This window comes from Podarcis tiliguerta (assembly GCF_965153285.1).
Source record: "Podarcis tiliguerta genome assembly, chromosome: 7".
NCBI lineage: Eukaryota > Metazoa > Chordata > Lepidosauria > Squamata > Lacertidae > Podarcis > Podarcis tiliguerta.
Window position 1 is genome coordinate 63,734,560 of NC_139540.1, and position 15,611 is coordinate 63,750,170.

The following is a 15,611-nucleotide window of genomic DNA, read 5'->3' on the forward strand; positions in this document are numbered from 1 at the left end:
GGTAGTTGTTAGGAGAACCCCCCCAACACCAATTCCATGGTCAGAGCCAGAGTTCTCATAGTTCCCTGGGAAGAGGAGTTGATTGTTAAACTACTCTGGAAATCGTAGCTCTGCAAGAGGAATAGGAATCTCCTACACTCAGTATCCTAAAAAGGATTCTTTGGAGGAAGTCATGGCTTGCAAGATACTTCTTTAACTGTATAGTACAGATGGATTGATTTGGATAGCACTGAGCTTAAAAATCAGCGGGAGTTGTCATCTCTTCTTTTTAGATGTGGATGCACGCTTTTAAGAAGATCCAAATTTAAAGGCACAAGGGCACTCTGACTAACATGTCTTTCAGAGTTTACAGGGTAAATTTTCACAGCAAGTTCACGTTTTACAAAACTGATGGGGGAAACTCTGCTAAGAAAAAACAACACCATTCCACCTATATGCTTCTGGCAGGATAGTTTCACATGAGTTGTGCATGTGTATCTTCAAAAAATAGTCAATAAGACATTGACTTGGATTTGTTCCAGATTACAATAGGGATGATTGTTCACTCTTAATACTTTATGAATTGACTGAAGAAATCTGGGAGGCAATTTTATTTTTCTTTAGTTGCAGGATGCAGTTGACCTCTTCACAGCTGCAATTCTGCGGGGAATGGTGCTGTAAATTTCATCATCCCTCGATCCGTTTTATCAATTTACTGTCAAATTTGTGGCTTTTAAGATTCAGAGGTTTCATAGTACAGGCTAATTAAATGTTTCTCTGTTTTGAATTTGAGATCTTTCTATGTGTGAAGCACTATCGGATTTCATTTGATGGCTTGATCAGTTTCCCTGTTACTAAGCACATTTGACTACTCTTCTGTAGTCTGTGCCCTCATAGCGTTAAAGAATCAAACAGAATCGTGATCTGAAAACAACTGCTTGGAATCTGGGGAAAGCCCAGGTTCCACTGATCTCTTCAGAGAAGAATCAGGTTTACTTGAAATGATCATTTTGACTTCGCCTGAAGAAGTTTTAGTTCAAGAGTTTACCATTGGAGTTTTAATGTTTCTTATATTTTGGTTCTCAACACCAGTAATTCAGTTGCATGAGGATCTGTTTTTGTAAGGCGAGGTCAATAGGAACAACGCTCAATGATGGTCAGGGCATTTCTGAAGCAAATTCAATCTTAAGAGTGATTCAACGACCACTTTTATTAGTGGTAGAATGGAAACTGTCCTGGTCGGTTATTCTCTTGAGTTCGGAAACAATTGCACAATCCACCTTATTTGGTTGCCTTCTTGTATTTGAATTTTGCACAGCCTGTTTCCCTCATGCGTTTTCAACAAATATTTCAACGATAAAATAACGGCAAAATGGCTTTGCTTATTGCTGAAACTTTTGAATATTTTCAATAATAAAATGAGTCATGAGCATTTGTACTGTACTTGGGCGACTGCTCCTTAAAGCAACTGAAAGGACAAATAAACAAATTACTGGGGGGGATTTTTTCCCCCTTCTCCCCCGAAGTGGTTCTTTAGCTGTACTGGGCAGAACTCTTGATAACCTCTTGTTGTGCTCGAGAAAACCTTGAGAAACCAACTGTTTCCTAATTAAGCCGTTTTGATGAAATGCCTCTCATTCGAAAGAGGTATGTCCACCCCTCATCTGTTGATGTGGCAAGTCAAAATAACACATGGGGTTTTTTTTCTGGGCTAACCTGAAAGAACTTGCCAGGTGTTTGAGGGTTTTTATTTGCATCTTCCTTCAAAATGAGGTGCCCCGGGGTTTTGTTTTTGGCTCTTAAAGTGTTTCTTGGAAGCTGTCGTTGAAAGGTTTACATAAATTTAAATACCGAGAAGTTCAATGCCAAAAATAAGGCATTTCTTTCTTTCTTTTTAAACTGCTTAATTTCAGCCTAGAAATTTGTGGTCATTTAGGACAGCTCAAAAGTCCTGATTGGTTATTGCCCTTTCCATTTAAAAAAGATGATGATTCATAAGTCTCCGAGAAGACAGGCATCTAAAGTTTCAAAGTTTCTGAAGTCTCAAAGCAAACTTTCAAACGGGAGATTGGTGTTAGATCAGGGGAATTAAATATCTGATCCTAAATTTGTTTGAACAGCATGTAACTGATAGAATGTACTTAAAAGTAGATGGTTACATTTTCTTCTTTCACCACAAATTTACAGTTCTTGGATTACTAGCTTAAAGAACTTGAATAAGTATTCTTTTCGCTGAGAATGTGTATCTAAGAATGAAACAATTCATTTAATGATCTTTAATGTGGACATCTGTTTCATTTAAGTTTCTTTGAAAGTAAAGATTTTTTAAAAATCTGTTGTTCAGATTCATTTATAGCAATTGAATGCAAGTTGCTATTGTAAATTCTGGAGATTTTGATCTTACTATTCTGTGCTTGCTCATTCTTTATTCTTTTAAATGAACAAGAATTGGGACTTAGTTAAAAACAATTACTGAGTGGCCTGTCTCCTTCAGAATCAGAAGTGGTGTTAAGTGGCTAACAAAATTGTGAAGCAGAATTTTCAGATTGTTGTCGGTTCTCTAGAGTGTTAAAACAGAGGCTAAAATACCTTTCTAAAGAGATAACCAGCTATTCAGTTCCATGCCCTAGAAATTTTAAAGCATTTTCTTTATACAATTTTTATTTGCATTTTCTATATAAATGTAGAACTCATTGTGGGTTTCATGAGCAAATCTGTTAACTAGCTTAAAATACTTATGGTCATGATTTTCCTGTTAACTAAAAACGAATACATGGGTTTGGAAAATCTGAAATATATGTAAAATTTGATGACAGCTTTTCTTTAAAATGTAAAATTGAGTGAGTAGTTTTTATCTGGGCAAAGCCCTGGTGAGGCAATTTACCTAGCATCAGAATTTTCCAGCATCTTGACCTGGTACCAGTATGATGGCTATTAGAGTAATAAGAGCGAATATCAGATATTCTGCAGAGCTGAACTCTTGCTTCTTTCAGCTATGACAATCTTGAAATCTGAATACTTGCGCTAGTTTTGTTAACTCTCCCTTTGTATCGGTTTAACAGTTCGCTTGACTTTCAGGGCCTAAAGAGAAATAAAAAAGCTTCTCTTTGTGGTTACTCTTGTCTGATGAAATAGAAAACTGAGAGGAAAATGAATTTATTGGCTTCCAATGCACGCCTTTTCGAAGGCACTGGAATTTGGAGAAATTGGCCTAGTTGTATTTTGACTGACTTTTGGTTTTTGTTGGTTGATTTCCCACTCTAGATATTATGCCAGTAACCCCGTACCCTCTAATATGACGTCAGGAAAAATGAGAACGCCATATTCCAGGGCCGCACTCCCATGTGAGTCATGTGACCTGCGTGAGATTGCAGTCCCAAAGAAAGCACTTTTTTGGACACTGCACCCAAAAAGTGCATTTTTGGGCACCACACAAGATCATGCCCCCAAAGCTTTTTTTTCAGGCATAGTGCCCCAAAATGTGTGAGATGGTGTTTTTTGGGGGTGAGAGGACACCCCGAAATCACATGAGACCATGGTGCCCAAAATATCCACCATGCTCTCGCAGGGTAAAATGGATGTCCCTGTTTTTCTGGGACAGTTGTGGGGTATGCAGCCCTGATGTAGTAAGTTTCAGGGTGAGGTTCTTGTCATGATGACCTGTGATAAGACAGGTGTTTTTTTACGGTGTTACTTAGAAGATGCCTACACAAAATTGGGAATTTGCATGAAACTGCTCATGCCTGGTAACTATGTTTGTTGCTTCTTCCCTCACCATACGTAAGTAACCCAATTTTTATGCATCTATCCTGCTCTTTATATTGTGAAATTCAATGCAGATTGGATGAAGTTGTTCGCAGAATCACTGAAACTGGACCTGCAGAGGATGTGATTCAAAGACCAGCTGGAGTCGGGGGGGGGGGGGTCTTCCATTCACCCCACTGCCATGTATTCACCAACCTTGCCTTTGATATTATCTGCACCTTGAATCAGTTACGCTGGTGGCTGTCATTTCCCTTTTTCTCTTGCAGCCAGGTTTCCTTTAGTCGTCCACACTTAGCCACAAAACCCCCGATGAAGTCTGCTTGCATAATAAGCAGCAAAGTTTGTTGTTGTTGAATGTAATGTATACATATCAAAAATAGATAGATAGATAGATGATAGATAGATAGATAGATAGATGATGATAGATAGAATACATATATGCACTAGAACAGTGGCTTGCTGACAATTGGAGGTCATTTTGGGACAATTCTTAGACAGCTTGCATGAGGGTGGGCACAGTAAGGATTCTGCTTTTGCTCAACTACGACTGCAAAATAAGCCCTGCAATATATATGTGTGTGTGTGTGTGTGTGTGTGTGTGTGTGTTTTCTGTTATACAATTTTCAATTAATAAAGCATGGAAAAGGGGGGGGGGACAATTCTTGCAAATCTTGTTTTTAAGCAGTGGCATTTAGATTGAAGCAGTAGAACAGGTTTAGCATTCATAGCTAAAATAAGCGTAGACTTTAAGTAATGAACTTAAGGTAAAGGTAAAGGGACCCCTGACCATTAGGTCCAGTCGTGGCCAACTCTGGGGTTGTGGCGCTCATCTCGCTTTATTGGCCGAGGGAGCCAGCGTACAGCTTCCGGGTCATGTGGTCAGCATGACTAAGTCACTTCTGGCAAACCAGAGCAGCGCACGGAAACGCCATTTACCTTCCCGCTGGAGTGGTACCTATTTATCTACTTGCACTTTGACGTGCTTTCAAACTGCTAGGTTGGCAGGAGCAGGGACCGAGCAACGGGAGCTCACCCCATCATGGGGATTCGAACCACCAACCTTCTGATCAGCAAGTCCTAGGCTCTGTGGTTTAACCCACAGCGCCACCCGCGTCCCTTAGCTGTGTGTTATAAGTGCAAGGGCAGGGCTGTTCTTTCGAGGATTTCTTACTGGCTCCATCAGTGGCAATGCTAAATGAAAGCTATCTTCTTGTTCTGCGGCAGTGCAACACTAAAGCCGCTTCCAGGTGACTTGTGAGCATTGATTCTGGTGCGTTCGCACAAAATTTATGGGGGGCTCACACGGTACCCACTGTTCACTGAGCATTTGTTCGTAGGCAGGTTACACAACGTCTCATCACGTGGTTGCTACCTTGTAGTTTCCAATGCATTTCTCCAGCACCAGCCTCATTGCAGAGAAGTCTAGTTTTGTGGGCAAGGGGAATGGATTAGTTGCCCAAGCTATTGTGCAACCTGCATGTGGTGGAATCCCACACACAAAACGAGGAACATATGAGACGCGGAAGGCAAGAGTTTTGCAGGAGAGCATATGCTTTGCAAGCAGGAGGAGATGAATCTCTATGTGGGTCTGTAAGGAACCCTAGGGCCATTGTGGTTCTCTCCTTATGCTGTTTGACTCCCAACTCCCATCAGCCCCCAGCCAGCGTGGCCAATGCTCAGGCTTGATGAAAGTTATAATTCATCTACAGTGGTACCTCAGGTTACAGACTCTTCAGGTTACAGACTCCGCTAACCCAGAAATACAGTGGTACCTCGGGTTAAGTACTTAATTCGTTCCGGAGGTCCGTTCTTAACCTGAAACTTTTCTTAACCTGAAGCACCACTTTAGCTAATGGGGCCTCCTGCTCCTGCCGCGCCGCCGGAGCACGATTTCTGTTCTCATCCTGAAGCAAAGTTCTTAACCCGAAGCACTATTTCTGGGTTAGCAGAGTCTGTAACCTGAAGTGTATGTAACCCGAGGTACCACTGTAGTACCTCGAGTTAAGAACTTTGCTTCAGGATAAGAACAAAAATTGTGCGGCGGCAGCAGGAGGCCCCATTAGCTAAAGTGGTGCTTCAGGTTAAGAACGGACCTTCAGAATGAATTAAGTTCTTAACCCATGGTACCACTGTACATTCGGAGGGCACCATGTTGGCTACCCTGGCCTTGGAGCATCATGGTGCCCTCCAGATGTTGATGGACAACTTTTCCCATCATCCCATGCCATGCTGGCTGGGGCTGGTGGAACCGAGAATCCAACAACATCTGGAAGCCACCATATTGGCTTCCCCTGCCCTAGAGCACCCTTCCCCAACCTGGTGCCCCCCATACATTTTTGATTGTGCTGCCTGGTGCTTATGGGAGTTGTAGTCCAATTCATTTGGAGGATACCAAGGAAGGAAGGATGCTGTAGAGAGATGTCATTCTATATACGCAACACTTAGCAAGATAGTTCCTTCCAGTTCTACAGTTTGATGAGTCTATAAAGGTAAAGGTAAAGGGACCCCTGACCATTAGGTCCAGTCATGACCGACTCTGGGGTTGCAGCGCTCATTTCGCTCTATAGGCCGAGGAGCTGGCGTTTGTCCGCAGACAGCTTCTGGGTCATATGGCCAGCATGACTAAGAGCAGCACACGGAAATGCCGTTTACCTTCCCTCCGGAGCGGTACCTATTTATCTACTTGCACTTTGATGTGCTTTCGAACTGCTAGGTTGGCAGGAGCTGGGACCGAGCAACAGGAGCTCACCCCGTCATGGGCATTCAAACCCCCGACCTTCTGATCAGCAAGTTCTAGGCTCTGTGGTTTAACCCACAGCGCCACCCGCGTCTTATAGACCCGAGTCTATAAGATTGGTCAAAGGTCTGTCTTGGTTTAAGTTGGCTTCCAGTGAGCGAGGGAGTATCACCTTTGTGCCCAACTTTTGAAGTTAAAAAGTTGTCTGACTGGCTGTTGTTGAAATGTTGGACTAGATGAGACGCTTCCACGAGTTAGACGTATCTAGTGAAGCAATTTTTTTTTTAAGATAATCTTTATTGATTTTATGATTGCATACTATACAGATACACATTACTTTACATTTGTATTTACATTTACTCCTATGAGTTGACTTCCCTCCTTCCTTCTTCTGGCTTTTTAATGTCATCTCTATGTTTTTCGCATTGTCTTTATTGATTTTGTATATTGTTGTTCTTCTTTCAACTGTATCCATACAGTGTCTATATAAAAATAATTTTTTCTGTATATACACATCTTGTTGTTTGTCTATATTCATTTACAGATACAATTGGTTACCTTGATTATATTTTACATTTTAATTCATATTGTCATTAACATCCAATAAAGTTTCTTTTAATTTCCCATTATGAAATCAGTAGAATGGAAATAGTGAAGCAATTTTTAGCTTAGGTTTCTCTGTCTCTTTCTACCGAGACACCCACTCTGTCTGAGATTGAATTATTTTGGTGATGACTGATTAAGAATACGTTTTATTGTGGGGAGGGAAGGCTTCATTCAGCTCAGCACTGTAATAATCTTGAGAACGAAAACATCTATTAAAAAGTTATACCCATGCTACACCGTTACTTTTTGCTTTCCATTACTTATTTAACTAATTCAGTATAGCACTGCAAATAGTAACAGCCTTCCCCAACCAACATTGAATGCACACTTACTTAATCTACATTCATTTTAAGAAAGCGGTAAATTGTGTAAGAGAGCACATTAGCAGTGGCGTAGCGTGGGGGTGCAGGGGGGGCCGGCCGCACCGGGCACAACATCTGGGGGGGGGGGGGCGCTCGCACTCGCAGCTCTCTGCCCCTACCTGGCTCACTCACTCTCTCTCACTGCAGTGCTGGCTGTGCGAATCTGATCTGAGCCGCCGGGTCGCCGCCCACTGTGGAGGGGAGGGTGCCAGGCGTGCGGTGCGGAGAGAGAGCGAGGGACTATCTGGGGGAGGGACAGTGCAGCGGGGGGGGGCGCAAATTACTTGCCTTGCCCGGGGTTAGGGGGCGCAAATTACTTGCCTTGCCCCGGGTGCTGACAACCCACGCTACGCCACTGCACATTAGCAATTTATAGCATTGCAGGATAAACAAGACATGTTCAAATGACAAATGCAACAGAACGGCTGGAGGTAATGTTTGCACCACCAAGATTCGCTTTGACGTCTGGGTACGTGGTGGTTTGTGATCGTTGTCCGATGAAACCAGGTCTTAAAATGGCTTCCCGGGAGCAGCACCAATAAAGTGAAAGAAGACAGTCTTTGAATGTGTGTGCACTTTCTCTTCCTTGATATATTTATATTTTTTCTTATGCAGGGAGTGAAGTATCTGTGTATTCCTGCTGCAGATTCTCCCTCACAGAATTTGTAAGTATTTTTCTTTCAAATGGCAACACTAGACAAGTGAACAATAGACCCGGTACTGTTTGATATGGAATGCCTCCCTCTTGGATATGTAAATATCTTTGACTTCTTAACGACTCCATTTTCCTTTTTATTTTTACATGCAACAGGTGGCGGTATTCTGTGCTAATCCTACACAGAATAGTTCCTCTTAAGTTAATGGGCTGGTTTGTGTCCCTTCATTTCGTTGGCTCTACTCTGTGTAGACGTTTGCTGGATACAGCCCTATGTCTGAAAGCCCTGTTACTGGTGAGAGATAGGAGTAATGGTAGACTCTTTGACTCGGGAGATCTGGGTTCAAATGTCTATCTGTGCCATGAGGTTTCCTAGGTAGCTTTGAGCAAGTTGATGTCTCCTTATCTGCCATATTTCAAAAACACAAAAGTTGTTGAGCTTTTTAAAATTTTTGGCCAAAATCTCAAAAAAGAAAAGAAGTTTTGAGCTATTTTTAAGGAAACTTGCCAAAATCTACACTTCCGACATGTGTTGCTGGATTTTCTTGGAATTTCAGCGATTTTCGCCCGAACGCTGTTTACGAGAGCCGAATCCTGGCTGTGTCCAGGAAATTCCAGATGTATGGCAGCCCTAAGGTTGCAGAAGTACTTGCAGATTAAGCTACATCGTGCAAGAGAGTGTATTCAGAAAGGACTCATTCGGGTGTCCTACATGCCAGGAAATGAAATTCCTGCTGATCTGTTGTCTAAGGTTGTTAACAGTTGGGAGGATCACAGAATCACAGAATCATAGAGTTGGAAGAGACCACAAGGGCCATCGAGTCCAACCCCCTGCCAAGCAGGAAACACCATCAGAGCACTCCTGACATATGGTTGTCAAGCCTCTGCTTAAAGACCTCCAAAGAAGGAGACTCCACCACACTCCTTGGCAGCAAATTCCACTGTCGAACAGCTCTTACTGTCAGGAAGTTCTTCCTAATGTTTAGGTGGAATCTTCTTTCTTGTAGTTTGGATCCATTGCTCCATGTCCACTTCTCTGGAGCAGCAGAAAACAACCTTTCTCCCTCCTCTATGTGACATCCTTTTATATATTTGAACATGGCTATCATATCACCCCTTAACCTCCTCTTCTCCAGGCTAAACATGCCCAGCTCCCTTAGACGTTCCTCATAAGGCATCGTTTCCAGGCCTTTGACCATTTTAGTTGCCCTCCTCTGGACACGTTCCAGTTTGTCAGTGTCCTTCTTGAACTAAAAGGAATAAAAGGATAAAAGGAATCAGTTCTCCTGGAAGAGTTACACCAGGATAGAAAAGTGGTAGATAATGGGAATCAGAAACATGGTGTCTGTGAGCCTGGCTACAGTCTCCTAAAACAGGTCTGTACAACTGGAGATGCACCAAGCCAAATGCAGCCAAATGTTCTAAAAACCCCTTTCTTTCTTCTGTTGCCTCCTACCTAGAAATGCAAGAATTGGGATGGGGAGGAGAGGAGAGGAGAGATTGCCATGCACCTCGCAGGCCATAATAGCTGGCTGGGGGAGCTCCTTTGAGTTGCCAGTTCTCAGGTTGGGTTGACCTGTCAGGTTTCTCCACCCATATTGTTTCGATGCAAAGGGGCTTTGGGCTACCTTGACTCTGAAGAGTACAGTGGTACCTCAGGTTACAGACGCTTCAGGTTACAGACGCTTCAGGTTACAGACTCCGCTAACCCGGAAGTAGCACCTTGGGTTAAGAACTTTACCTCAGGATGAGAACAGAAATGGTGCAGCGGCAGTGGGAAGCCCCATTAGCTAAAGTGGTGCTTCAGGTTAAGAACAGTTTCAGGTTAAGAACAGACCTCCAGAACGAATTACGTTCTTAACCTGAGGTATCCCTGTAATTGCATCAACTTTACAAGAATACTTGGACAGGAACCAAGTTTTTCTTCTCGTCTTCACTGTTTATGCGTATGAGAGGTGAGGAGGGAGGGGGGTTTCAGCCACTTCCTGATAATTTGTTTTATAGAGAAACAAAAGTAGTTTCAAAGGGCCTGCCTGGTGCCTACGGAAGGAAACGCAGCGCTGCCTTTTTCTCTCTCAGATCAAAGCCTTTGGCCTGATGCTTTCGAGAGATATTTTTAGTAGATTTGCTTCTCTCATGCAACAGAGAGATCCCAAATATCTTGAAAAAGGAGTTGATTGATTATTTCAGTTCATGTTGGCAGTGGCGTAGCGTGGGTTGTCAGCACCCGGGGCAAGGCAGGTAGTTTGCGCCCCCTAACCCGTGGATTTGCGCCCCCTAACCTGTGGATTTGTGCCCCCTAACCCTAACCCCCAGATGTTGCGCCCGGTGCGGCCGGCCCCCCCTGCACCCCCCACGCTACGCCACTGCATGTTGGGAATACTGATCTGGGGAGCAATATTTGAGCACCTTTTCTCTTTCCATGGTGTTGTTGCAAATATAGTTCCATTTATGCTCATAGAGCCTCACAGAGTTGTAACAGTATTGAGAGAGGCTGAAATTGACACTCCCTATATTTGCTGATCTGAAGATACAGTGCCATACTCTGCTGGTGCTTGGCACATGGAATATTTTCATCTGTGTTTACTGGTGTTCCCAAGAGTTCTAATGTGGCTTAGGGAATTCGATCAGGCCAGCAGACCAGATCCTCTGTCCCCTAAATCTATCCACCACCTCGGGCTAAATATAACAGGTTGGCATGAACGCCAGTTGTTCAGTCACTTGGCATTACAATGAGTGATGAAGCGCTTTAGAGTCCCGACAATCAGCTGCTCACTGGGACGTCAAAGCACCATGTTGGGTTCTTTGCAAAGGAAGTTGGCTCTTCCTGGTGACCAGCCTCTTTGTTGGAAGGATATTCCTCTTTGCTGATGGTTTCTGCAGTTCCTCTTGGGTTATCTCTGTGTTAAGCCTTTGTGCAGTTCCTCTTGGGTCATCTGTATGTTAGACTAGTTAAGACTTTTTATCTATTAGTTAAGAGACTTAAAATAATAATAACTGGGAGCAAAAAATGAGATGTGACATTTTTGTACCATTGGAAGAGTTTCTAGCTACAGATTCAATGAATTCAGGTGCATTTGGATGTCTTGAAAAGCTACCACCCTGAAGTGAATTATGTGGCAACCCCCCCAGGTGAATCAAAATGTTGGAAGGTTGTGAGTCTAAGGAATGGGTAGGTAAACTATGGCCTGGGGGCCAGATCCGGACCATGGACGGTCCATGAATCAGCGTGTTTTTACATGAGTAGAGTATGTCCTTTTATTTAAAATGCATCTCTGGGTTATTTGTGGGGCATTGGAATTCGTTCTTCTTTTTTTCAAAATATAGTCCAGCCCCCCACAAGGTCTGAGGGACAGTGGATTGGCTCCCTGCTGAAAAAGTTTGCTGACCCCTGGTCTAAGGGCCTTTCCAAACTTACCATTTATAGTGATATAGTTGCTGGGGGTTTTCTGTTTTTTGTTTTAAATGGCATGGTTCCAGAACAATATACTCAAAAAATCCATTTCTTTCTATTGAAAAAAAATAATAATTAAAAAAATCAAACTTTTGGGAGAGATCCGGACTAGTAATACTAATTTATTATTTGTACCCCACCCATCTGGCTGGGTTTCCCCAGCCACTCTGGGCGGCTTCCAACGAAGATTAAAAATACATTAAAATGTCACACATTAAAAACTTCCCTTCAGATGTCTTCTAAATATCAGGTAGTTGCTTATCTCTTTGACATCTGATGGGAGGGCGTTCCACAGGGCGAACACCACTACTGAGAAGACCCTCTGCCTGGTTCCCTGTAGCTTAGCTTTTTGCAGTGAGGGAACCTCGTTATTTCTATTTGTGTGGCATGTGCCAATCATGGTCCCAGTTTCTGTGCAGGAGGGGTTGTTGGGTGTGGTTTAGGAGACTCTTGTCTTGCACCCCTTCCCCTTTGACCTGTGCAAGTGGTCTGTGATCTCAGCTCAAAGAAAAGAGATGGCAGAGAGAGAGAGAGAGAGAGAGAGAGAGAGAGAGAGAGAGAGAGATATGATGGTCCTGACTCAAAGACCTGCCCACGACAGCAGTCATTAGCTGCAGACAAAATTTCATCACAGTAGCCAGGTTTTCCATAGCTCAGGCACAAACGTGGTTCTTTTTCTAATCTCCTGGTATGCCCCACAGAGGACCTTAAGGTCCATGAATAATCATAGTTTAGAGGTCCCGGGCCCTAAGGAAATTAGATTATCCTCTACCAGGACCAGGGCCTTCTCAGTGATGGTTCCGACCTGGTGGAATGCTCTGTCACATTAGACCAGGGCCCTGCAGGATTTAACTTCCTTCTGCAGGGCCTGTAAGACAGAACTATCCCACCTGGCTTTCAATTTGAACCTGGCCTGATCTTTTGTTCCCCTTCCTTCCCTCCCCCTCCCCTTTCTGTGAAGATTGTCTACTCTGGGATCCCACAGCTGGTTCTCTCCTGGTCTCCTCGCTGGCCCAAATGTGACTAATTTAGCCAGCTAGCCCTAGTGATCATCTAATGTTTATTGGATGGATTTCCCCCTTAAATTTTTGATTTTTGATTTTATTGTTTACGCTTTATACCATATTTTATGCTGGGTTTTTATGTAGCATCAATTAAGTATTTTTAACTTGTTGTTAGCCGCCCTGAGCCTGGTTTCCTGAACCAGGAAGGGTGGGGTATAAATAAAAAAATATTATTATTATTACATACAGGGCTGTTGAGCATTAAACACATATATACCCAAAGGAAGCATGCTCCTAACTCCAATGTGTACTGGGCTGGAGGAGAGCAAGAGTACACAAGGGGTATGACTAACGGACACGGAACATTTCTCAACTTGGGCACAACCCGCCATTAGTGTGGAAAGGAAAACCCCACACTCGCAGTCTACTAATGGCAATGTGTGACCAAAAGTGCAGCTACAAATTCACTCTTGAAAACGTTGGATCAAACAGCTGCCAGACCACTATAAATGGTGAGCGTGGAAAAGCCCCCACTGTGATCCCTGTTTCCTAATGAGTCGCACTTCCGGCCTTCTGAACTGGTTGTTGAACGAGCTACCAGCATGCAGCTCTTTCCCAGATGTGCACTTGGCGCTGTCGCTGGGCGAAAGGACAAGATGGGGACATTGGGAGCTGCCTTCTTGCAAGGCAGACTGTTAAGTCCATCTAGGCCAGGATTATCTATGCTGACTGGCAATGGCTCACCAGTTTTCAAAGAGGAATCCCCCAGCAGAACCTGGTACCTTCTGCATGCAAAACATGAACCTAACCGCTGAGTTGCAGGCTTCCCCTCCTGGCTGTTCGGTTCAGTGACTTCCCTTGAGACACTGTGCCGCTCACTGTCGTTACCGCGACTATACTAGTAGATGCCTTTGCGTATGTGTGATCTGGTAGCTTTCCCAATTTAAGTAACCAAGCCCCAGATCTCCTGTGCTCTGGATTTCCCTGGGCCTTCCATTTATTCCCCTGTGGCTCTCTTGGGTGGGCCACAGGGGCGGTTGCCCCGGGCACGACATTGTTAGGATGTGTGAGATTTCAACACCCAGTGCTGCCTCAATATAGCTGGGCTTCATTGAAAACGAACCGGGAAGTGACGTCTCTGGACAACGTAATGACTCTTCTTTTATTATCTCTGTGGCTGCAATCTCCTGGGTGACATGGATACCCTTAGGCCGTTGAATATGCATGTGTACGCCGTGCATCTCCCTCCCAGCCACCCCTTCCGAGTGGCCCTGGGCACTGGCAAGCCACGCTACGCCACTAGGAAGGGCCCAAGCATCTAGTGGCGCTACAAAATGGCAAGAGTGAGAAGATGGGTTCTTAATAGCTGTAAGACCTGTTGCAGCAGTAAGAACAAATGCAAAGAGCCCTGCTGGGTCAGCCCCAAAGGCCCATGTAGTTTAGCATCCTGTTCTCTCAGCGGCCAACTGTATGCCCATAGGAAGCCAGTCAGCAGGACCTGATTGCTACACCACTCTCTCCACCGGTGATTTCCAGCAAGTGGTAGTCAAAGGCATAGTACAGGCACAAGCAAACTTGGCCCTCCATATGTTTTGAGACTACAATTCCCATCATCCCTGACCACTGGTCCTGTTACCTAGGGATGATGGGGTTTGTAGTCCCAAAACATCTTTAGGGCCGAGTTTGCCTATGCCTGGCATAGTGCCTCCAATAGTGGAGATAGAACATGCCCATTGTGGCTAATAGCCACTGATAGACTTATCCTCCATGATGTGTACCTTCTCTCAAGACATTGTTGCCTAAGATGAACCCCACAAAAGGGGTTGTAATTTCCCAAGGCCGTGCTGCCAGAGCTGAAAGGCTTGGGGTGGGTGGGAAGACTCTAGCCTTGCAGATGTAAGAATTAGGAAGTTTACACTCTGAGAACGATTGTGGGGATTTCTTCTGTGTTGGGTACAAATGTTTATTTCAGACTGTGCTGTGGGTGGTGGTGAAGTGTCCCCAACCGTGGAGCAGCTGCTTCAAATGAGCTACTAACACTATACAGTGGTACCTCAGGTTACATACGCTTCAGGTTACATACGCTTCAGGTTACAGACTCCGCTAACCCAGAAATAGTTCTTCAGGTTAAGAACTTTGCTTCAGGATGAGAACAGAAATTGTGCTCTGGCGGCATGGCAGCAGCAGGAGGCCCCATTAGCTAAAGTGGTGCTTCAGGTTAAGAACAGTTTCAGGTTAAGTATGGACCTCCGGAACGAATTAAGTACTTAACCCGAGGTACCACTGTAGTTATGGTTTGGGGAAGGGGAGGGGAGCGCCAGCCCTGCCCCCACCTGCTCTCCGCCCGCAGTGCCGGAGCATAAAGCTCCACCACTGCCTGTAGCTTCACTTCTTGCAGTGAGGGAACCACCAGAAGTCCCTCGGAGCTAGAGCTCAGTGTTTGGGCTGAGAGATGGGGGTAGGGACGCTCCTTCAGTAACAAGGGGAATGTCCTTCCCCGCCCAACGAAAAGATGAAAAGCAAGAACAGGCCACAAATCAAACGACGTCAAGTTCCACATGCCTGGGAGAACAAGAATGCCTTTGTCCTTCTACCCAGCTTCTCCCCAGAAGCCCACTAAGCAGCTTCTCCCCAGAAACCCACTAAGTTGGTGTTACTGAGTATGCTGCAGTTGCTATCCAAATATTTGGCTGCAAAGGCAACCATGTCACTCTAAAAGACAGCACTGGGCAATACTGCAAACCACCTTCAGAAGGCAAATCAGTGGGACAGAGGAATAAGAAATCCCTTAGTTTAACTGGGACTAAATCAAGTCTACATCTATTTTTTAAGGGTCAGACACTTCAAAGAAAGCATTGAATTTATCCACGAATGCCGACTTGGAGGTCAGAGCTGCCTTGTTCACTGGTACGTATTTCATTTAAGACTATTCTACATTTGATTATTCCTGGTTTCATGCTCAGTGATCTGTTTTCAGGCTCCCCTCCTTAGGTTCGCCCCTGTGAAGATATTTTGTAGTCCTGTAACCCTTTGGGTTCCCCCTGCTGAT

General features: G+C 44.3%; 1 protein-coding gene and 1 long non-coding RNA gene across 2 annotated transcripts in view; one reads left to right on the forward strand and one right to left on the reverse strand.

Annotated features, from left to right (window-relative positions):
- The window catches only part of LOC310681770, a 90,436-nt gene that overhangs the window by 44,890 nt on the left and 29,935 nt on the right, over positions 1–15,611 (reverse strand). The window lies entirely within an intron of this gene.
- The window catches only part of DUSP22 (dual specificity phosphatase 22), a 40,808-nt gene that overhangs the window by 15,258 nt on the left and 9,939 nt on the right, over positions 1–15,611 (forward strand). The window contains exons 4-5 of the mRNA XM_083449697.1: positions 8,065–8,114; positions 15,395–15,469. Of these exons, the coding sequence (XP_083305823.1) occupies positions 8,065–8,114; positions 15,395–15,469 (125 nt within the window). The remainder of the gene's footprint in view (positions 1–8,064; positions 8,115–15,394; positions 15,470–15,611) is intronic.